General features: G+C 42.9%; 1 protein-coding gene across 2 annotated transcripts; it reads right to left on the minus strand.

Moving 5' to 3' along the window:
* Positions 1 to 2295: 2295 nt before the first annotated feature.
* On the minus strand, positions 2296 to 21266 carry NAF1 (nuclear assembly factor 1 ribonucleoprotein). 2 transcript variants are annotated; one of them, XM_084856382.1, is made up of 8 exons: positions 20504 to 21266; positions 16248 to 16383; positions 14828 to 14921; positions 10054 to 10136; positions 8291 to 8451; positions 6142 to 6193; positions 4720 to 4822; positions 2296 to 3474 (listed from the first exon to the last, which is right to left on the minus strand). In XM_084856382.1, the coding sequence occupies exons 1-8, from the start codon at positions 21199 to 21201 to the stop codon at positions 3050 to 3052; spliced, it is 1752 nt and encodes a 583-aa protein (XP_084712508.1). In that variant the 5' UTR covers positions 21202 to 21266; the 3' UTR covers positions 2296 to 3049. The 2 variants fall into 2 exon arrangements, with proteins under 2 accessions (XP_084712508.1, XP_084712505.1); XM_084856379.1 differs by having other exon boundaries at positions 14828 to 14924.
* Positions 21267 to 22117: the final 851 nt, after the last annotated feature.

The following is a 22117-nucleotide window of genomic DNA, read 5'->3' on the forward strand; positions in this document are numbered from 1 at the left end:
TTGCTTTAGACAATAAGGGTAAAATGTCCTCTTTGTTGAAAAATCCATCAGATAAGGAATGCTCTGTAACCTCTATGTCTGACCATCCACCCTCATCCCTTTCTGAATTGGACTCCTGAAGCAAAATTATAGAGGAATCACTGTCAGGTTGGGGCTCAGCCAAGGTGGTCTTGGGCCTGTTAGTGTGACCTGTGGCTGTGGAGTGTGGGTCTGGAGTCATCCCCAGAGCCCACTGATGAGTGCAAATTATGGGTAGGGCAAACTGTTTTGATTTTAAAATCTTATTTTTATTTTTTTAAGTGCAGAGCAGAGGAGGAAGACTTGGAAGTGTGCAAGCTTCTGGTGCATTTTGCAAAATGGCTTGATCTCAAGGTTTATTTAATAAATAGTCAGATTGCCCAGTGCTGTCTTAGTGATTTGGAATAAGACTGATTTATCTAACTGAACCATGCTTGTGAGAGATGGTGGTGGGGCTATCACATTGTTCCCTGTCTGAGCAATGGAGGTGGTGGAGGGAGAAGGGGCTTCCCTTTGCAAGTTGGCATCAAAACTACAACTTGAAATGGCAACCCACTTTGGCCAGAATCCTCCGCATGGGGGAGAAAACAAAAATGAATTCCATCTCACACTTGATGTTGTTGGAGCATCTAGCCTTTGTTGCTCCATTACTTCCCTCTCCTGTTCTGAGTGGAGAGGGTGGCCTTCAGCCCCCCATACTCCCTCAGCCTCAGCCACTTTTCTTCTTTTGATACTGGGATCCCTCCTGACATCTGAAAGTAGCCTCCAAACTGGTGATATCATCTCGGAACACTCAGTAAGCAGCCAAAGCCATGGGGTATCCTGGCCGGTCCTCCTTTGGTCTGCTGATGGCTTCTAAAGGACTCTCACATGAGTCATTGTTTTCTTTTTCTTTTCAGGCTTTGAAATGGTGTTCTTTGCCTGAGGGGTCATGGAGAGGGATAGGCAAGTGGCAGAAAGAAGCAGAAACTTTTTTTTTTGTTTGTAAGGGAGGGTGAATAAATAAAGACTGGTTGTGAGGGAAGAAAAGACAAAAAAGTAAGGAATTTAAGAAATTTTAGAAAAAGAGATAAGTATAGGCGTGAGATAGGAGGAGATGAGAATTAGAACTGTCCTGGTCAAAAAGCAGGGACGAACTGGCTCAGAGGAGCTTCGGACCCATAAAGTGTTTAAAACTCAGTCATGTGGGTCCCTCCTTTTCCTGGGCGATAGAGGGAGCTAACCCCTTGTGGGATGCCTTCCTCACACCAACTTGGAGAACTGAGAAGTAGCAGTTGCATAGCCTTGTAAAATTCTAACTTGGGACATGGCACACACCACTAAAAGGGCTAGCTCCAACAAAGTCATCCGAAGAACACCGAAATCAAAGTAGACCGACCAAAGAAGAGAAAGGAATAAAAGACTAGCTTTTCAGTTTCCTCCGAGGGAAAAATAAAGAAGTCCCATCTAATGCAAGTGCTGCAGTGGTCAGGAGGGAACTGAGAGGGGAAGGCAAGGCCCATGTCCCTTTGAGCATGCATCCAAAGGGCAGACCACCCAAATACTTTTTATCACTTAGCTCTAGAACAGGGCTGGTGAACCTCCAACCCACAGGCCATATGCGGCCCTCAGGGCTTCCCCATCCAACCTAAAAGCTTTTTCTTATGTCTAGAAGACAGTATTTAAAGGCAATTAAACTTTAAAAACCCTGCACAGAATTGAGCTGAGCTTTTCCAGACACGGACTACTGCACTGGGGCTTACTCCTTAGTGGACTTGCTTAGAATTGAGCTATTCTGTGTGATTTGTAGGAAGAAGTCCAGATTGGTAAGAACTGCATCTATCCTTGTCTCCACCTATGCCCTTAGCTCCATCCACTGCTGAAATATGCCCTCCCCCATTCTAAACTGGAATTGGGCCCCCAGGCCCAAAAAGGTTCACCACCCCTGCTCAAGAAGATTCTGAACTTTTCTGTGTAGGTGCAGAACCGATGAGCAACTGCAAAGAGACCAGGAAGAATTTTAGTTGTTAACTACATGGTAACAATTTGAACAAAATGGGGTGTTTTTTTCCAATTTTATATAAGACAGAAAGGCTGCAAGTAAGACCTAACATTTAGTTTTTCTCTTGATCAGTCACATTAGGGCACTTAAGTCTTCCAGAAATCATATATAGTATCAGCCTTAGATGCTAAAGTGGATTTACTAGTAATCTTAGGCTATACAAGATGTTCTTCCAATGAGCTCATAGGACAAAACTACATCCTGCTGTATTATATATTAATAATGTAGTACAGAAATAATCATTCAAGCTATTTATTCCTCCTACAGCTTCCTTTGTCACTTAGTCAGAAAGGTGCTAACAAGGTCAAATAAATCTCTAAGTACCACCAGAAAAGAGCAAACGGGCTACTTCTGCTATTGTACTCCACTGTTCAGGTGTTAAACAACCCAACGTTAAGTCCACCAGTTTAAAATCAAAGAATTAAACATATGCCCACTCACCTTGATAGGACTAAAAACTGCTTAGCTTTTTAAAATTTTATGAATTAGCATTCATTTACATAGGAGAATAATGAAATGGTACACCGAGCATATAATTCAGAATGTCAGACATATCACATTTACTCTTGTTGGATAATATTTTATCCACAGATTCACCTCAAAAAGAAAATTATTTTTCTTTCATCACACTAGCAAATACATATTAGTTTAGATCTGCTACTCAAGAAATAATGGAGATTTATAATAAAATCTTTGCTTCCAACGATGTTGACTGTAAAAGTATAAGATAGACACATAGCCCTGTTTAAATCTTTCCATTATTTAAGTGTGACTTATACCATTTAAACTACTACACAATTCTATTAACAGTTCTCAAAAATGATGCAAACTTTGATTTCATAAAAAAATACTCCTTTAAATTTATATTTTTATATATAATTGAAAGTCTCCTCCACCCCATCAAGATACATAAAAAATACAAGATATGCAACATTCAGGTAGGAAGTTTGATCTTTTCCAGATCACTGAAAGGATTAAAGTACAACCTAACTAAGGAGGGGGAGCAGCAGATGGAGGTGGTAGTGGAGGCGGAGGCGGAGGAGGTAGAGACAGCAGTGACAACAATGGGTCATAAACATTCTGAGTACACCCACGAGGCCATGCCCATGTTATAGATGGGGGTGGAAAATTTGCCTCATTACTAACAGTTTCAAATGATGGGGGAGGAAAAGAATACTGATGTCTCCTCAGACTCTCTTGCCTCTGCTGCTGACAAAAAACTGAAGGGTTCCTCAGTTCTGTAAAGTCAGATGAGTAACGTTGTGGAGTCCTTGATTGTTGTCTAAAGAAATGTGGAGAAGCAGATGAATGAAGAAATCTACCCCTTGAGAAACTGGGTTTATGTTCCCCCCTACATCCACTTGAATAATCCAAACGATACTGTTGTCTGGGCTGATAATTAACTCCATTCTCATCTAAAGAAAGAGAGAACAAATTAGTGGCATTTGATAATTCATGGTCATTGTTGGTACAAGTGTGTTGACTCCAGTGAGTATGTACTTAATACATACTGGTGTACTGGTGGCAGATCTGGTACTCTAAATTGGAGCCTTACCATTCTTGGCCTGCCACACAGCGACCATGTTGTCAATGAAGGGTATTTATTTATTTAAGCTACTTCTATACTGCTTGACATCCCAGGATTCCAAATGGTTTAAATAAACACACATGATACAATATAAAAACCTATATAAAAACAGTATAAAGCAATAAATACCTTATATTACAACAAAAGCAGTAAAACAGAACAGTGTCATAACTGATTACAAGTCAGGGAAAGCTGGAGTGAGCAAATGAATTTTCCAGAGGCATTTGAAGCTCACCACAGTTTCTGCTTCTTGAACCACACATGTTGAATATTATACTTTTAACTATCAACCTATCCCCATCTTTTCTCCTTAAAATTTAGAGCCTGTGCCTCTAAAATACTGGGAACAGACCATCTGACTAGGAAGCCTAGTGGAAATAAGTGAAGCCATAATGAAAGGTAGGACTGGAATGGTGTTTGATGGGAGATCTAAAGTCTGTTGGTGGCCCTAGAGAATCCAAGGGTGAAGCCTGGAAGAAAAAACTGAGTAGTCCGAGACAGCTCATTATTGTTTCATCCAATGAAACATCACTGTTTCATACAATGAAATATTTTATGTCATATATGCAGGCCCTGCAGGTTGTCAGAGACAAGTGCATTTCAAGTAACAGAGACAAGTGCATTTCAAGTAACAGGGACAAGTAATAATCTAGTCCAATCCCTGCCCCACATCTTCAAGCAGTATCTTGAAAAATGTCAAGGAAAGGAATTCTACAAATCCCTCCACAGATTATTTACCTACTGTCCTAGGATATGTGACCTATATGTGTCACATATGTCACTTTTCTTGCAAAGTGCTAGGAACTTTTAACCCATATCATACTGCCTGGCACAATTACTGCTTACTTCAAGCTTGCATAATTTAAGAGATTATTCCCTCCTGCCCCCACAGGTTCATTCTTTCTATTTTGTACAGAAAGACAATATTAAATTTGAAAGGCTCTGACATACAAGTGCTAAAGTTCCCAATGGATTATACTGATACAATAATCCACAAGTGATACTGGCCTTTCGAGCTTTTATGTGAAGTCTGAAAGTCCAACACTGAATTTCTATATCAGCAGCTACTTACTGGAATTATCCTGTTGTGATCTGAACTTCTTTCTTCTTACATTTTGAGATTTCTTCTGCTGCTTGGCTGCTCTTTCTTTTTCATCATCACTAAAATCTAAAGCCTAGATAGGAAAACTTAAGTAAATAAACTGACAACTACACAAAAATACCAATGCTTCCATTTCACTGGCTATCACAGCAGGCAATACCAGGAAGCCTGAAGGTTCAATCATTCACCTAATGCTTAGAAATACTGGTTGACCTCCAACAGTACATTGGTAAAAAGGAGTTTGTGGAAGCTAACTTACCAATCCCTGCCTTCCCTACAGCACCCAGAACCCCGCAAAATGCTATAGAAGGTTGGGCAACCCCCCTGAACAGGGTGGCTGTAACACAGGGTTCTGAAAAAGAAGTGGGGAATCCCCCCAAACCAGGTGGCAGTACCCTTCACAGGCAGAGCTCCCACTCAGATTTTCAGGGATCCCTCTTTCCTGTCAGCCACCCATGCCTGCCTGCCTGCGTCTCTCACACTCAGTTCAGGAAGGTCTCCCGACCCTTGTGCTGGGGGGGGGGGGGGGGGCGCTCAAGGTAAGGAGTGGCCTGGGAAGTTGCCTTCCTGGAAGACACTTCCCATAGGGCAAAATTGGATGTCAGCCACTATTACTGCCTTTACTACCACTATAACTACTTAAAAAGAAAGAAAAAGAAAAATGATTTTTTTCTTAGGATTCCAAGTACAGAATGATATAAGTACTCATGTATATTGCCTTGATTTATTATTGACACTAAAAGGAAATCGTCTGAAACTGGACAAAGATCTGACTCATTACTGAATACATAGTCATACAGCATTTCCTTCATGACAGGCTATGGCCTATGGCTTAGATCCTATCTTTCCTATGAGAGTTCATATTTATGGACCAGGGCTCTCCCACCTCCCACTTCCTTCTGCAGCATTGTGAAAAATCTGTCCTTTGGCAATAGTAAGAGATATGGTGCAAAGGGCTGAAAAGAGGGAAGAATTGGTGGAAATTTCCCCCTCCCTTATGTGAATGAAGGAGCAGCTTAGGATCCAAGACAACTTAACTTCTTACTTAAGATGAACGAACTGAAAAACCTTTCAGATGAAAGAACTACTTTACTTTGAAAATCAGCATTCACAACATTGAAAATTGGTTCTCGAAAAGAACCAAAGATGCAGACAAGATTTACATAGTCCTAGCTCTAGAAGCAAAGAGGCTAACTACAAGTGACTGCTCAGACAATGAAGTGTCAAAAAGAAATTCATTTTCTGAAGGTAAAAACTGAACTCAACACCAGATACAAGTTAAGTGATTTCCTCTGCATATAATATTCCTTTAAATAAACCCAAAGTGCACTTTAAATTGGAACCACTTACAGACATTCAAGTGAAAAATCAGTACACAAAGGATGTACTTGCCTCAGGCGGTGGCTCTTCATCATTCTTCCATGAGGCATCAGATCCTCTCTCTCTAGAAAATGAGACAAAGTGAAAAAAGACTTTACAGACTGGACATTAGCGCTATAATATGAGATACTATTGCCCTCTAGAGAGTCCCCAGAAAGGATCAACCACATAACCCAAATACTAGATGTAGCCTGACTAATGCAGGATCAAGTTACCCAAGAACTTGTCAGAATCCTAGGAACGCATTTGTTCTTTTGGAGTTGCCTTCTTAAGGATGAAGAAAAAGCTTGAAAACCTCATGGCCAATTTTCCAATGGCTTGTTTTGTGAGGAAGACTATCCCATTTTGAGAGAAAATTACATTGCATGCCAAAATTGTTAAGAGCATGAGCCAAAAGCCAATGGTTAAAATGAGCACTGCCACAAATTTACTAGGTGGCCTTAGGCATTCAGACCAAGACTTCCCATCTTCAATACTGAGATAACACTGACCAATTTTACAAGACTGTTGTAAGAATTAGAGATAAAACATTTGTGAAAACAAATGTATTCATGAAAGCACTAGGAGTTAAAATGAAGCATGGAGATGCACAGTCACCTTAAAGTACAGAATAGGCTGGTTAGCACAATCAGAACAAGCCACAGTGGCCTGTTGTGAGCCAATGTGCATACTCACCACCCAGCTGTGTTATCATGTCATCCAATCCCAGGCTGCATGGCTTTTTTAAACCACCTTCAAATAACCATGTAACAACCCATGGGTTATCTGAGGGCTAACCCTCCAACAAGCCATGATGCCTGGGTTCAGTCAATATGATAAGCCACTGGGTGGTGATTATGTAAAATGTGCCCAGCACGCACCACACAACAGGACACCACAGGGTTGGTTCACATGTCACCCTAACCCACTCCAGAGAATAAGGCACTGTAGGTTGGTTGTTCATCTGCCAGGAGTAATGTGGGTTGGCGAGTGATCAGGTGTGCAGCGGCTTGGCATGGCTTCTTTCCCCCGTAGACCACCCCTGCACGTATTTCAGCGTCATCTGCATGGGAACCCATCTTATATCTTTGTTCCTACAGGAGTGAAGTTTCCCAGCCCCGCTCCCAGCTCCGATCATGAACCCTTTTTGGAGCACCCATTCACCACCTTTTTAAAACCTATCTTTTTGGTGCTTCCAAAGTACACAAATGGTATCATAATTATTGTGGGGGGTTTTCCTGGTCTTTTGCAAGTGCACAGATTTGCTCTTCCACTATATGTCAATTTCCTTGTACGTTAAAGCTGTCAAGGGAAGCACCAAAGTGCAGAAGGTAATGTACTAGGAGATCAACAAGGCAAGACTGCACATAGCCTAATCTGCACGCTTGCGAAGGACTGGGGAAAAAATACTAAGAGAAATATGAACCCATACGCGCAATGTAAAAGCATCAAAGAAAGGAAGAGCAGGTGATAAGATGTATATGGACCTCCTATTCTTTGCAATGTCCCCTTATGCTTTCTCTACACATACTTGTGTGTAGTCATGACATGGTCGCAGGGAAAAGAGGACTCTACAGAGCACAAGTGGAATCATCTGCAGATGGATTCTGTACCTACCATCAGACTAGGGATTAGAACACTAGGGATCAGACTACCAGCAGAGCAAGATTTGAAAAGCTGTAGCAGGACAGAGGTGTTTCATCTTTATTTTAGAGTGGGTTATACACCCTTCCAGGAGAAGATATAAAGCCAGATTTATACTTCTGACTGAAATAATTCAACGCAAGTAGATTTGTTCATGTGAAAACCTAAATCCAAAAGACTGAATTGTGCTCAAGAATTAGTTTTGTATCCTCTGGAGACAACACTGGACAAATCAAAAAGTAAAAGCCTTCACAGCAATGAGAGCTGTATCTTTCCATACCAAAACCATAGCTAAGAGGAAATCTTTAGAGGAACAAAATGAGGATCTCAGAAGAGATTTAGTCTTTCAAATGGAAAATCTGTATTACCACTTAGAAAGACACATTTATATATGGGGAACTAGAAGTACATGAAGACTAATGGCTAACTTTAATAGCAAATGTATATCCAAGCATGTTGGAAAGCATCACTAAAGATACCCTTCTAAGCAAGACTTGAGACGTTCAAGAAAAAACACATTTACAGAATCTAGACTTACTGTTTTAATTTTTCTGGAAATATATACTGGGTGAAGCTTTCAACCGATGGAGCAAAATACACAGCATCATGCATTTTAATACCTTTAGATTCAATATGCTCAGGACTGTTAAACTGTAGAACATAGAAGGGATGCGACACAGGACCAAATACCTCGAAGATCTGCAAGACAATGCATGTTAATAGCTTAAAAACAAATTCTATGATTATAGTATCCTGCTTGTGGAAAAACAACTACTCTGAGGCACCCAACACAAAATAAGGTAAATGTTTTCCTCTAAGTTCTGAAACAGCCTTAAATGTAGTATCCATGGAAAGATTTGTTTGTTTCTAAAGTTTTCCACATTTTCCATATTAAAAAGTTGAAGAATGCCTCCAATGAAGTGGACAGAGGTTTTTGAAAGACATGATTTCTTTTTTAGGGAGAATATACCCACATGCAGAGTTCTGACCTAGTTAGAGACGCTAGAAAACCAGGTCCAGCTTTTTATGAAACTAAGGAACTGTAACAATGCCACCGCAATTTCAGATTGCGGCATAAAGTACTACGGGCATATTTACAATGCAACTAGAATCTAGATCTTTCCCATCCAAATCCTCTCCCATAATATACTGTTGATGATATAACTGTATTAAAAATAAGGGTCCAATTCACCTATTATGTGTGGACCAGGAAGAACACCTGCTTCTGCATAGCTTGAAGATTGCGGGTGGCTGCAGGCCGATACTTTCACCTGCAGTATGCCCATTTTGTGGTGGTGCCTGGGACAGTTTCTCAAATTGCCAGATGTGCCCATGGGCCCAAAACAGTTGCCTGCCCTGTTCTGGAGCATTGCAAAGGGTACAAAATCTACCAAAGACCAGCTCCACTGACCCATCTAGCCCACCAGTTATGAAATTCCACTATTTTTATAAGAGAAAAATATGATATCTTATAAGATAATCTCCTGTTCAATTCTTGTATTGATCAAGATGCTGTACAATGGAGGGGTTAACTTTTTTTTAAAAAAAGAAGGTAGCCTATTCATCCATAGTATTTAAATATGTCAGCCACAATCCTGAAAATTGCACAACAATCATATGGGCCTATCTGGAGCTGATTATTATTATTATTAAGCACCTACAATCTAGGATATCCATTTGATCTCTAACCTTGTTTATTTTCTGCTGCCACGGTAAGACATTTCTATTTTAGATGGCCTTTTTAGATTAAATTGTTACATAAATTTTAATTGTAGATTAACATATTCCACTGTTTAAGGATCATACTGCTGTTATTATTTATGTAATTGATCAATTGTTTGTATTTTGTAAGTTTCAATCAGTGTTTAACTTCTATTTATGCATGTAATTCACTCACCTTTCCCACCTTCAGTGTTTAGAAAGGCAATCCAAGTTCATGTATTAAAACATTCAAATAAGTACTAGAAGGCTCTGTAGGCCCTGCCAACAGGCTCACAATCTAAGACAGACAAATAAATTTCTGACCTACATTTTATCAACAGCAGTCCCTGCCCCATATCATGGGAAGACATTTCTGTAAACCAGGTAAGCACATTAAGTATCTTCCAAAAGGTTGCTCTCTACTTATCTGGACAACCCCTTAATACTAGTAACAGTTGTACCTCTTCAGTTAAACTTGCCCCCGCCCAAATCCTTCTTGAATCCAGTAGCAATGGATAAGTAAAAATACATAGAAATCTACCACACACAGAGTGCAAAGCCAGAGCTACAATATATGCAAAGAATTTGCAACTTGCTCACCTTTCCAACTGAATGACGATCGTCTTTGAAAAGCACCGTATCTTCATTCACTGGAGGAAGCCCTTTCTGTGACTCAATTATTACTAAAAAAAATTATAAAGCTGAAAGACTTTTTCAAATCATTTTTAAAGGCTAAAGAGCACTAGTTTAAATCTCATGATCATTCGTTCTACTAGCCTCCTGGACAAATTGAACAGAACTGCTTCAAACTATAACGTTGATCTATAGCTACAAAGATGGGTCAAGCTTTTAATTAATATCAGAACCTAGCTTTCAGGTAAGGAAGCAAACCAGCAAGCACTTAAGTTTGCTTATATTGCAACATTTCTATTTCAGAACTATAAAGGGAACTTTCATGTTACACCAGAGAAATGGGGCAATTCTGGCCCTGCGATGAAGCATCCAATACTAACATATTCTTAGGCTTATGCAATTTATTGATGACATTTGTGGGTGCTGACAGCACTACAACAACACAGGACAACACAGCTTGCACTGTATAGGCCCTACATGAGTCACGAACTGGAGAGTGGAAAGAGAAGTGCAAGAAAGGGTCATTCATGCAAGAGGGCAAGCCATAAACATCTCAAAAGAAGGGCTGACAGCAGCACCCCTTTTAAGTACTATGATCAAGCAGTTGGGAGAGAATGACCTGGTTCACACATAGTAACAACCCGTGGGTCCTGCACAAGTGGGCACACTGCCTCCAGCATGTCCACCTTTTCCATTTTACAGCATCTCATGATCAGCTCCTTCGTAGGTGATGCAGCATGACATACGAACCTGCACCTCTGGGCATTTAGGGGCTAAACAACCCAGCAGTTAACCCATGGTTTGTTATTGGGTAACCACTGGGTTGTTTAGCCCTAAACAACCTAGCACTCCGGGTTTACATGTCATGCTGCACAACCTACGAACATACCAGTTGTGGATTGTGCTATAAAGCAAAAGAGGCAAGCACACTGCAGAGGGCAGGCACACTGCAGAGGGCAGGCACACTGCAGAGGGCATGCCCACTCTGTCCTGCTTGTCCCCAACAACCTATCAGTTTTTTAAGATAGGTTGTCATTACATGCAAACAGCCCCATACCACACATCATGTTCTCTTTACAGTTATTTATTGCTATAAATCAGAAAGTTCTATTGTTTCTACAGATTGAAATTTTAGCAGAAGTTAGCAGATGCCTAATTACAGATTACTGTAACTCTCCATTAACCATGATATTAACTAGGATGGTATAACTGAAGAATCATAAATCAGTAGCTTGAAGAAAAGCACATTACCTCACAATCATAACACTTCATTATAGAACTAGGTAGCAATGCTATCAATGGTGAATATCAGGCTTAACTGTTAACTGCCTTGCTTACCTATTATGTACTGTTCTGACAAACAGACTTCAGTTTTAACACCTGAAGTACATGGAACACTATGTTAAAATGAGTCAATTTCTAAAGAAAAAAATTATGTATGGCACAGATGATTTGACTTTTTTGAGATGTAAACTACTCGCAATTATCCAGAAAAAGTCTAATATTCACTGCTAGAGAAGCAATTAAATGTGTTTGCAACATTAATAGGAATTCATTTCCTGAAAGAAAGTCATGAATCTTCAGGTGGTATGATGTCCAATTAAATATTCACAGTCATATACTCCTTCACAAACTTGTGAAATGTGTATTTTGGCACTCTAACTCTCATTGTTTAGGCTTATAATATGTTGATCACATACTCCTACTATGTAAGCTTATACCTTCATTTATTGGCACATGCAAAGTGAAGAGCTGCCCTTTTTAATGCCAGTGCCTCTAAACATTTGCAGTGTCTTCCTTCTATATTTTAAATATATATTAGAATTACCAAATTGTTTTGTTCTTGTTGTGTTACTTCATAAGAGTAAACTGCATGTGTGTTTGGCTGTCAATCCTTGAGGAGAAAGGATATTGTGCGTACGTGGCGGGCTGATGACCCTTGGGGCTGGCAGAGGGGAAATGAGTGTATTGAGAGTTAACTGAATAGGAATTGGTTTGGGTAACACATTTGTGGAAATTGATTTGTGGATGAGCTTCCTGTTAATTTGGGGGGACCAATATTTATTCAGAGATGATTTTGAAAATTAATTTTCTAGCCTTCTGAGTGTTCAGTTTACAGCACAAAAATGGGATCCAAGCAGTAGTTTGGGAGCATGTCATGAAGATATCAGTATTCCCATTTGTCCCCAGCATTTGGTATTCAGAAAAAGACAGACAGAGAGAATGTGTGTTACGGATCATTGTAGGAGTCACATCTGTGAATGAGGAAAAGAAAGCTGACATATACCCTGACCCAACAATAGGTAGGATTTCTAGAAAATATTCTACATATGTAATTTTTCATTCAAGACATACAGTCAGGGCCAGAAATACTGGAACAAGGATAACTGTTTTGGCAGTTGGCCTCTGTACACCACCACATTGAAGTTGAAAGGAAACACACCCAGATGGGAGCGAAGTCAGGACTTTCAGCTGTAATTCAAGGACAAAAGTGGGGCACTAACCATCCAGGAAGGACAGCCAGTGGCATACACACACACCCATCATTGGTGGCTCATATGTAATGGAACAAACCAACATCATTTCAAACTTAAGGATTGCCTTTAATACCTGGATGAAAATCCTTTGCAGTCAATGACTGCCTGAAGTCTCGAACCCATGGACATGACCAAATGCTGAGTTTCCTCCCTTGAGATACTTTGCCAGGCCTTCACTGCAGCTGCCTTCAGCTGCTGCTTGTTTGTGGGTCTTTCTGCCTTCAGTTTTGTCTTCAGTCAGTGAAAAGCATGCTCTATTGGGTTGAGATCAGGTGACTGACTTGGCCATTGAAGAACATCCCACTTCTTTGCCTGCAGAAACTCTTGGGTAGCTTTTGCTGTATGTTTTGGGTCATTATCGATCTGCAGTATGAAGCGGCATCCTATCAGCGTGGTAGCATTTGGCTGAATCTGAGCAGAAAGTATAGCTCTATACACTTCAGAATTCATCCTGCTGCTTTGATCAGCAGTCAGGTCATCAATAAACACCAGTGACCCAGCTCCACTGGCAGCCATACATGCCCATGCCATAACACTGCCTCCACCATGTTTGACAGATGTGGTATGCTTTGGGTCATGAGCTGATCCTTCCCTTCTCCATACTTTTCTCTTCCCATCATTCTGGTACAAGTTAATCTTGGTTTCATCAGTCCAAAGAATCTTATTCCAGAACTGGGCAGGCTTTTTTAGGTGTTTGCTGGCAAAGGCTAATCTGGCCTGTCTGTTCTTGAGCATTACCAGTGGTTTGCGCCTTGTTGTGAAGCCTCTGTATTTACATTCATAAAGCCGTCTCTTGACTATAGATGTTGACAATTACATGCTACGTCCGCAAGAGCATTCTTGACCTGGCTAGATGTTGTGAAAGGGTTCCTCTTCACCATGAGCAGAATTCTGCGCTCATCCACTTTAGTTGTCTTCCGTGGTCTTCCAGGCCTTTTGCTGCTGCTGAGCTTGCCAGTTCATTCCTTCTTTTTCAGGATGTTCCAAACTGTTGTGTTGACCACTCCCACTGTTTTTGCTATCTCTCTCCATGGGCTTATGTTGCTTCCTCAGGCTAATGATGGCCCCCTTCACTGACATGGACACCTCTTTGGACCTCATGTTGGGAGTTCCAGTGAACAGCTACCAAATGCAAATGTAACACTCAGAACCACCTCCAGGCCTTTCCTCTGCTTGATTGGTCATGGGGCACCCAGGAAACAGGCCACACCTGGCCATGCAGCTGCTTGTCAGCCATTTGTTCCATTACTTATGAGCCACCAACAATGGGGGGGGGGTGTATGCCACTGGCTGCACTTCCTGAATGGTTAGTGCCCCGCTTTTGTCACACCCCTTGAATTACAGCTGAAAGTCCTGACTTCGCTCCCATCTGGGGATGTTTCCTGTCAACTTCAGTGTGGTGGTGTACAGAGGCCAACTGCCAAAACAGTTATCCTTTTTCCAATATTTCTGGCCCTGACTGTATTATGTGGGGTATTCCAAGATTCCACCCACATTAGGTGTGCAGCAGTGTGCACAGACATGTGCACATTTTGTCCAACAACAACCTGCCCCAGAAGAATTTCTTTATCTCTACCAAGAAAAATTATCTGGATACATCCGTTTCCATGTAATACATGTACTTTATCACTGGCAACTGGAAATAAAATAGGAATTCTCAAGGGAAGATAATGTGTCGGGCACTGCTGGGTGGATGTCTTGGTGGAAAACAAAGAGATTAGTGAAAGTGGATAAACAATTGCAATGAAAACTTGGTCAGCACTAGCCCTTGGTTAAATGTGATGCAATAACACTCAGAGGGGGGAGGAGATGCAAGGCAGAAGAGACCTAGAAAGCATTTCTGATGGGCGAAGGGGGCATAAAAAGAAGTTGCAGGCATTTTTTGGATGGCTGTGCAAGACAAGGAGTTGATGCACAAATGTGTGAAAGAATAGTAGGGGGATGGAGAGAGAGAAGGTTAGGTTAAGTATAAGACTACTTAACCTAACCTTGAAAAGTCAAACCAAAGACAGGTCTACTAGTCAGAAGTTCTGCCTATCCCATTACACTGAACTGTACAACACCTCTGGCATCTACACACTTAGTGATACTGTACCACACTGATCCAAAAATGAAGCAGCTAACTACCCCTTAAGCAACATGAATAGGAAAAGATTATTTTCATTTAAAAAAAAAAAGAAAAAGAAAAAACATATCTTGCTTACCTAGGTGCTCAATGATGCTGGAAACTTTCCCAAAGGACATCAGTTCAACAGATTCAGGTAGAATTATCATCAAATCTTCAACAGGAAGTGGCTCCTGCTAAATAAGTAATTTTCAAGTTTCATTTTCATGCTAAGATACAAACCCTACTGCTTCCCATCCAGAATAATCCATTTATAGTTATATGTGACATACATGTAATCACAGACATCAAAGTCCAATTTATTGCTCATTGGCAAACCACTCTCAATGCTCATGAAGGGCGTATGTGGACATGCACTACGTCCAAGGGGAGCGAAGGTACACGAGGGGCTCTTCAAACCGTTTCCCCTCCAAATCCCCAGAACCGGCAAAAACTGTGCATGTACAGTATCCTCGTGCCACTTGATGCCTCTGGCAGTAGCATGAGGAGCTGAAGGGAAGTAAACAATCCACTACTTCCTTCCCTTTAGGCCAGGGCTGAGTGGGGGGCATAGCATGTATTTCTGTACAACACGTGGCTCGGCACTAGTTGACAACCCAGTTCACCTGACACAACAGCCCACTGTGACTTAAATAGCAGGGGCTGTCATGTTGCATCAGGTGCCCACAGGCACCCTTTTTCCATGGCACCTGCAGGCACAACTACTTGAGGTAGTTTGCCATGTCATGTGAACCCAGCAGCACAGGTTGTTTTGGGGGTGGACAACACTCAAATAACTCTAAAACAAGCTATGAGTTATCTGAAAGCTGTGTACCCCCTTAAACAACCCACGACACCAGGTTTGCACAACATGGCAAGCTATGAGAACATTGCTTATTCAAAATGGCACCTGGCACACTCCAAGCCAAGAAGATTAGCAAGTCAAAGGGGGTGGAGTGGGGGGAAGTAGCTGAATCCAAAGAAATATGTCCTTCCAGCCCAGTTTCTGATCCCAAAAGGAAAATGCCCCTTGTATAATTGCAGCTCACAACCCCTTTTTGGTCCAAGAAAAACTGCTTCAGCCACTTTCCGTAGGATTAGAAAGCGTAAAATATTCCTAAGAAGTGAAGGAAAGCTACAGACTGACATGTTGTCCCACTTTATGAAAATAGTAATTCAGTTGAGGGCATAACTAGATGTTATAAGGGGGAGACAGGGTTCCCAACCCAATGTTTTTCTTCTACATCTAATGCAGGTGTGGGGGTAGGGTCATTTGAGTCTTCCACTCACCTGTACTCCACTGAAATGGCCATGGTATAGACATTTGCATGAAAGAATCCACAAACATAGGAAGGTTTAAGGACTCTTCACTCTCACCATCTCCTCCCCTTGTTAAATATCCCTCTGACCACAAATTCCTATGATCTTGACAAAAGCAGGTTTGGATCATGCATTTCCCTAAGTAGCATCTAATTCTGCCCTATAATGATGATACAGAGAAGATTATTGGATATACTTACTTCAGACATCCCACCTTTTTTTCTAATGGAGGAAGAGTTATTTTCATTCTTATGTTGCTGATCATCATCTTCAGACAGCATCGGAAGACAGGAAGAAGAGGAGGAGACAGAAGATGAACTGTCTGTATCTGTATCGCTGCACAAGAGTGAAATTTTTATTTTTCAATGTATATCTTGCCATATTCTTCCAAAAAGGCCTCAGGGAAGGAATTATTGTATAATGGGAAAGAGAAAAAGGTGTGTGCAAGAGCACTGTTAGAATAATCACAGGGCTACAAGCTTTCGCTCCCTTTGGTAGCCTACTAAAATTTATGCTTGCAATCAAGTGGAAAGAAGGGTTTTCACTGTGAGGAATTAGAAAAACCTTATGCTTTTTTAAAAAGTTGGTAACAAGACAAGCAAAAACCTCTGATAGCACAGCAAACTATAGAAGGTAAAGTAGCAAGTAACTTGTATCCTTCTTCTCTATATAATGTGCAATTGCAGAACTGGAAACCACTCAAACAGCTTCTCTAGAATTTGAACTCTGCTTTAAAAAAGAAACTTATGCCTCCAGCCTTGAAGCCTCTAAAAAGTTAACCATAGCTGAATAACAAACAAATAGCATTTTTTCCTTTGCTACTTCCCTGGAAGTTTGAACAACCAAGTGCCTAAATAGCTGATTTTCCTGTAGTAACTTCCCAAAGGAGATCGTTACCTTGTCGTGGTGCTGGAGCTTGAGCATCTCAATGGCGTCGTGAGCTAAACCGTGAAGGGACACCCAAGACGGGAAGGTCATGGCAGAGAGGTCAGCCTAAATACGATCCCTGGGGAAGGAAACGGCAACCCACCCCAGTATTCTTGACATGAAAACTAAATGGATCAGTACAACCAGAGATATGTCAGTATACCATCAGAAGATGGGACTCCCAGGTCGGAAGATGGTCAAAATGCTACTGGGGAGGAACAGAGGATAAGTTCAACTAGCCCCAGATGTGATGACGCCGCTAGCTCAAAGCCGAAAGGACGGCTAGCAGCCGATGGTGCTGGTGGTGAACGATGAATCCGATGTTCTAAAGATCAACACACCATAGGAACCTGGAATGTAAGATCTATGAGCCAGGGCAAATTGGATGTGGTTACTGGGGAGATGTCAAGATTAAATATAGACATTTTGGGTGTCAGTGAACTGAAATGGACTGGAACGGGCCACTTCACATCGGATGACCACCAGATCTACTACTGTGGACAAGAGGACCACAGAAGAAATGGAGTAGCCTTCATAATTAATAATAAAGTGGCTAAAGCAGTGCTTGGATACAATCCAAAAAATGACAGAATGATCTCAATTCGAATTCAGGGTAAGCCATTTAACATCACAGTGATCCAAATATACGCCCCAACCACAGATGCTGAAGAAGCAGAAGTAGATCAGTTTTATGAAGATCTGCAGCACCTACTGGATAGTACGCCAAAAAAAGATGTTATTTTCATTAGACTGGAATGCTAAGGTGGGTAGTCAAATGACACCTGGAATTACAGGCAAGTATGGTCTGGGAGAACAAAATGAAGCAGGACACAGGCTGATAGAATTTTGCCAAGACAACTCACTGTGCATAACAAACACTCTCTTCCAACAACCTAAGAGACGACTTTATACATGGACTTCACCAGACGGTCGACACCGAAATCAGATTGACTACATCCTTTGTAGCCAAAGGTGGCGGACATCTATGCAGTCAGTAAAAACAAGACCTGGAGCTGATTGTAGTTCAGATCACGAACTTCTTATTGCACAATTTAGAATCAGACTAAAGAGAATAGGGAAGACCCACAGATCAGTTAGATATGAGCTCACTAGTAGTCCTCATGAATATGCAGTGAAGGTGAAGAATAGATTTCAGGGACTAGATTTAGTAGATAGGGTCCCGGAAGAACTATGGACAGAAGTTCGCAACACTGTTCAGAAGGCGGCAACAAAAAACGTCGCACAGAAAAAGAAAACCAAGAAGGCAAGATGGCTGTCTGCTGAGACACTGGAAGCAGCCCAAGAAAGGAAAGCAAAAGGCAACAGTGATAGGGGGAGATATGCCCAATTAAATGCGAAATTCCAGAGGTTAGCCAGAAGAGATAAGGAATTATTTTTAAACAAGCAATGCGCGGAAGCGGAAGATAACAGAATAGGAAGAACAAGAGACCTCTTCCAGAAAATTAGAAACATCAGAGGTAAATTCCAGGCAAAAATGGATATGATCAAAAACAAAGATGGCAAGGACCTAACAGAAGCAGTAGAGATCAAGAAAAGGTGGCAAGAATATACGGAAGATCTGTATAGGAAGGATAATAATATTGGGGATAGATTTGACGGTGTGGTCAGTGAGCTAGAGCCAGACATCCTGAAGAGTGAGGTTGAATGGGCCTTAAGAAGCATTGCTAATTACAAGGCAGCAGGAGATGACGGTATCCCAGCTGAACTGTTTAAAATCTTGCAAGATGATGCTATCAAGGTGATGCATGCCATATACCAGCAAATTTGGAAAACACAAGAATGGCCAACAGATTGGAAAATATCAACTTATATCCCCATACCAAAAAAGGGAAGCACCAAAGAATGTTCCAACTATCAACAGTGGCACTTATTTCACATGCCAGTAAAGTAATGCTCAAGATCTTGCAAGGCAGACTCCAGCAATTCATGGAATGAGAATTGCCAGATGTACAAGCTGGGTTTCGAGAAGGCAGAGGAACTAGAGACCAAATTGCCAATATCCGCTGGATAATGGAGAAAGCCAGGGAGTTTCAGAAAAACATCTATTTCAATTTTATTGACTATTCTAAAGCCTTTGACTGTGTGGATCATAACAATTTGTGGCATGTTCTTGGTGGTATGGGGATACCAAGTCTTCTTGCCTGCCTCGTGAGGAATCTGTATAACAAGCAAGTAGCAACGGTAAGAACAGACCGCGGAACAACGGACTGGTTTAAGATTGGGAAAGGAGTAAGGCAGGGTTGTATACTCTCACCCTACCTATTCAACCTGTACACAGAACACATCATGCGATGTGCTGGGCTTGACGAAGCCAAGGCTGGAGTTAAAATCTCTGGAAGAAACATTAACAATTGCAGATATGCAGATGATACCACTTTGATGGCTGAAAGTGAGGAGGAGCTGAGGAACCTCATGATGAAGGTGAAAGAAGAAAGTGCAAAAGCTGGGTTGCACTTAAATCTCAAAAAAACCAAGATTATGGTAACCAGCTTGATGGATAACTGGCAAATAGAGGGAGAAAACGTGGAGGCAGTGACAGACTTTGTCTTTCTAGGCGCAAAGATTACTGCAGACGCTGACTGCAGCCAGGAAATCAGAAGACATTTACTTCTTGGGAGGAGCACTGACAAATCTTGATAAAATAGTGAAGAGCAGAGACATCACACTGACAACAAAGGTCCGCATAGTGAAACCAATGGTATTCCCCGTAGTAACCTATGGCTGAGAGCTGGACCATAAGGAAGGCTGAGCGAAGGAAGATAGATGCTTTTGAACTGTGGTGCTGGAGGAAAATTCTGAGAGTGCCTTCGACTGCAAGAAGATCAAACCAGTCCATGCTCCAGGAAATAAAGCCAGATGGCTCACTTGAGGGAATGATATTAAAGGCAAAACTGAAGTACTTTGGCCACATAATGAGAAGACAGGATACCCTGGAGAAGATGCTGATGCTAGGGAAAGTGGCGGGCAAAAGGAAGAGGGGCCGACCAAGGGCCAGATGGATGGATGATATTCTGGAGGTGACGGACTCGACCTTGGGGGAGCTGGGGGTGGTGCCAGCCGACAGGAAGCTCTGGCATGGGCTGGTCCATGAAGTCACGAAGAGTCGGAAGCAACTGACCGAATAAACAACAAACAAAAAAAAAACTTCCTAATCCTGATGCTGCAGCCTTATCCTGATGCTCATATGCCACCTGGACCCACTCTGCCAACAGCTACAAGAATATGAAACTGCATACAGTTTACAAGCTTTATTTGCTTTACTAGGTGGAAAGTTGGGATAAAACAGTTTTTATACATCATCAGCTTGCATAGTGCTTTAGGATAATACAGTGCCTTTCAAATTAAATGACTAACTCCCCCCCCCCCCATACACACACACACGCACGCACCCAGGCTACATACACACACATACAACCTTGAAAATAACGAAGGGGGCGAGAAGGAGGACATAAATACTCCCTTCCCCAAGGAACTTACAAAGGTGCTACTGGGGGAGGAAGTTACCCACCTCTCCGTCTCAGAATCCGATTCAGGGCGGGTGTTGCTGCCTTCCATCGCCAACGCCGGGCCCGATCTGCCATCCAGCCCTCCTCCATCTTTAGGATCGCTGTTCAAATTCGCAAATGCAGCGGAGGAGGAGCTGTCGGAGGCGGGGGGCGGCGAGAACGGCTTCTCCTTCACTCCCCCCACCGCGACAGGCTTGTCTTCGCTTTCAGCAGGGGCCGCGGGCTCGTGGCGGAGCTTCTCACCAGGCTCGGCGTCCGGCTGCGCTCCCGCTCCGGGGTTAGACCTCGGCCACGTCCAGCCCCCCGAAGGGCCATTTCCGAGCGGAGGCGGCTCCCCTTCCGCCGCCGCGTCCCTAGCGCTGGGGTCTGCGGGGGCCACGGCGGGGGGCTCCAGCAGGCCAAGGCAAGGACCCGGGCGGCGCGCGGCTCGTTCCTCAACGTCGCCTCCAGCACGGGCGGCCCCGGCAGGCCCCGGCTCCCCGGGAGGCCCCGGCGAGGGCGCGGGGTCTTCCACTGAGCGACCCTCAGCGCGAAGCCCGGCTCCTTCCTCCCCTGCCTTCAGGGCGGGTCCCGGTAGGCAGGTCACAGCCGAGCTGGGGCTTCCCACAAAAGCGACGCTCAGCGTCTGCAGCTGCTCCGCCACTTTCAACCCCGCAAGGTCGGAGTCGCCGCTAACCAACGCAGCAGAGAACTCGTCCATGCTGCCGCCCTCTCTCCACGCGCAGCTACGCGCAGCAATAGCCACCACATGCACTCGCCCGCGACGCCACTTCCGGCCTCGTCGCCTTTCAAAACGAGTAACCCGCGCATGCGAGAAACCTCCCAGGGCTTCATTGTCGTCTACGCGCAGGCGCCACTTCCACTTCCCACCCTTGCCCCACCCACGCGCGCATCGGCCCAACGGCTGTATCAGCCGTCCCCAACCTGGTGCCCTCCAGATGTGTTGGACTACAACTCCCAGAATCCCCCAGCCAGCTATGCTGGGAGTTGTAGTCCAACACATCTGAAGGGCACCAGGTTAGGGAAGGCTGGCTATATAGTTATGTGTATTTATTTGCCTTAATATTTCCGAGCAGTATTTTTTCACCCATTGTTGTTGTTCAGTCGTTCAGTCGTGTCCGACTCCTCGTGACCCCATGGACCATAGCACGCCAGGCCTCCCTGTCCTGCGCTCTCTCCCGGAGCGTGCTCAAGTCCATATTCATTGCATCGGTGATGCTATCTAGCCATCTCATCCTCTGCCGTCCCCTTCTCCTTTTGCCTTCAGTCTTTCCCAGCATCAGGGTCTTTTCCAGGGAGTTTTCTCTTCGCATGAGGTGGCCAAAATATTGGAGCTTCAGCTTCAGTATCTGTCCTTCCAATGAGCACTCAGGGTTGATTTCCTTTAGGATTGACTGATTTGACCTCCTTGCAGTCCAGGGGACTCGTAAGAGTCTTCTACAGCACCACAGTTCGAAAGCATCAGTTCTTCGGCGCTCAGCCTTCCTTATAGTCCAGCTCTCACAGCCATATGTTACTACTGGGAAAACCATAGCTTTGATTATACAGACCTTTGTCGGCAAGGTGATGTCTCTGCTTCTTACTATGCTGTCTAGGTTGGCCATAGCTTTCCTCCC

This window comes from Heloderma suspectum, chromosome 5 (assembly GCF_057233095.1).
Source record: "Heloderma suspectum isolate Gila_16-S chromosome 5, 16-S_ref, whole genome shotgun sequence".
In the NCBI taxonomy this organism is placed as follows: Eukaryota; Metazoa; Chordata; class Lepidosauria; order Squamata; family Helodermatidae; genus Heloderma; species Heloderma suspectum.

What these genes read in the sequence shown, in the direction of transcription:
- NAF1 (XM_084856379.1), bottom strand. Translation starts at nt 21,201, where the DNA reads ATGGACGAGTTCTCTGCTGCGTTGGTTAGCGGCGACTCCGACCTTGCG. An exon ending in TTTCCAGAAAAATTAAAACA is followed by an intron (nt 6,194 to 8,290) that starts GTAAGTCTAGAT and finishes CTCATTTTCTAG; the next exon opens with AGAGAGAGGATCTGATGCCT. An exon ending in ATGAAGAGCCACCGCCTGAG is followed by an intron (nt 4,823 to 6,141) that starts GCAAGTACATCC and finishes TTTCCTATCTAG; the next exon opens with GCTTTAGATTTTAGTGATGA.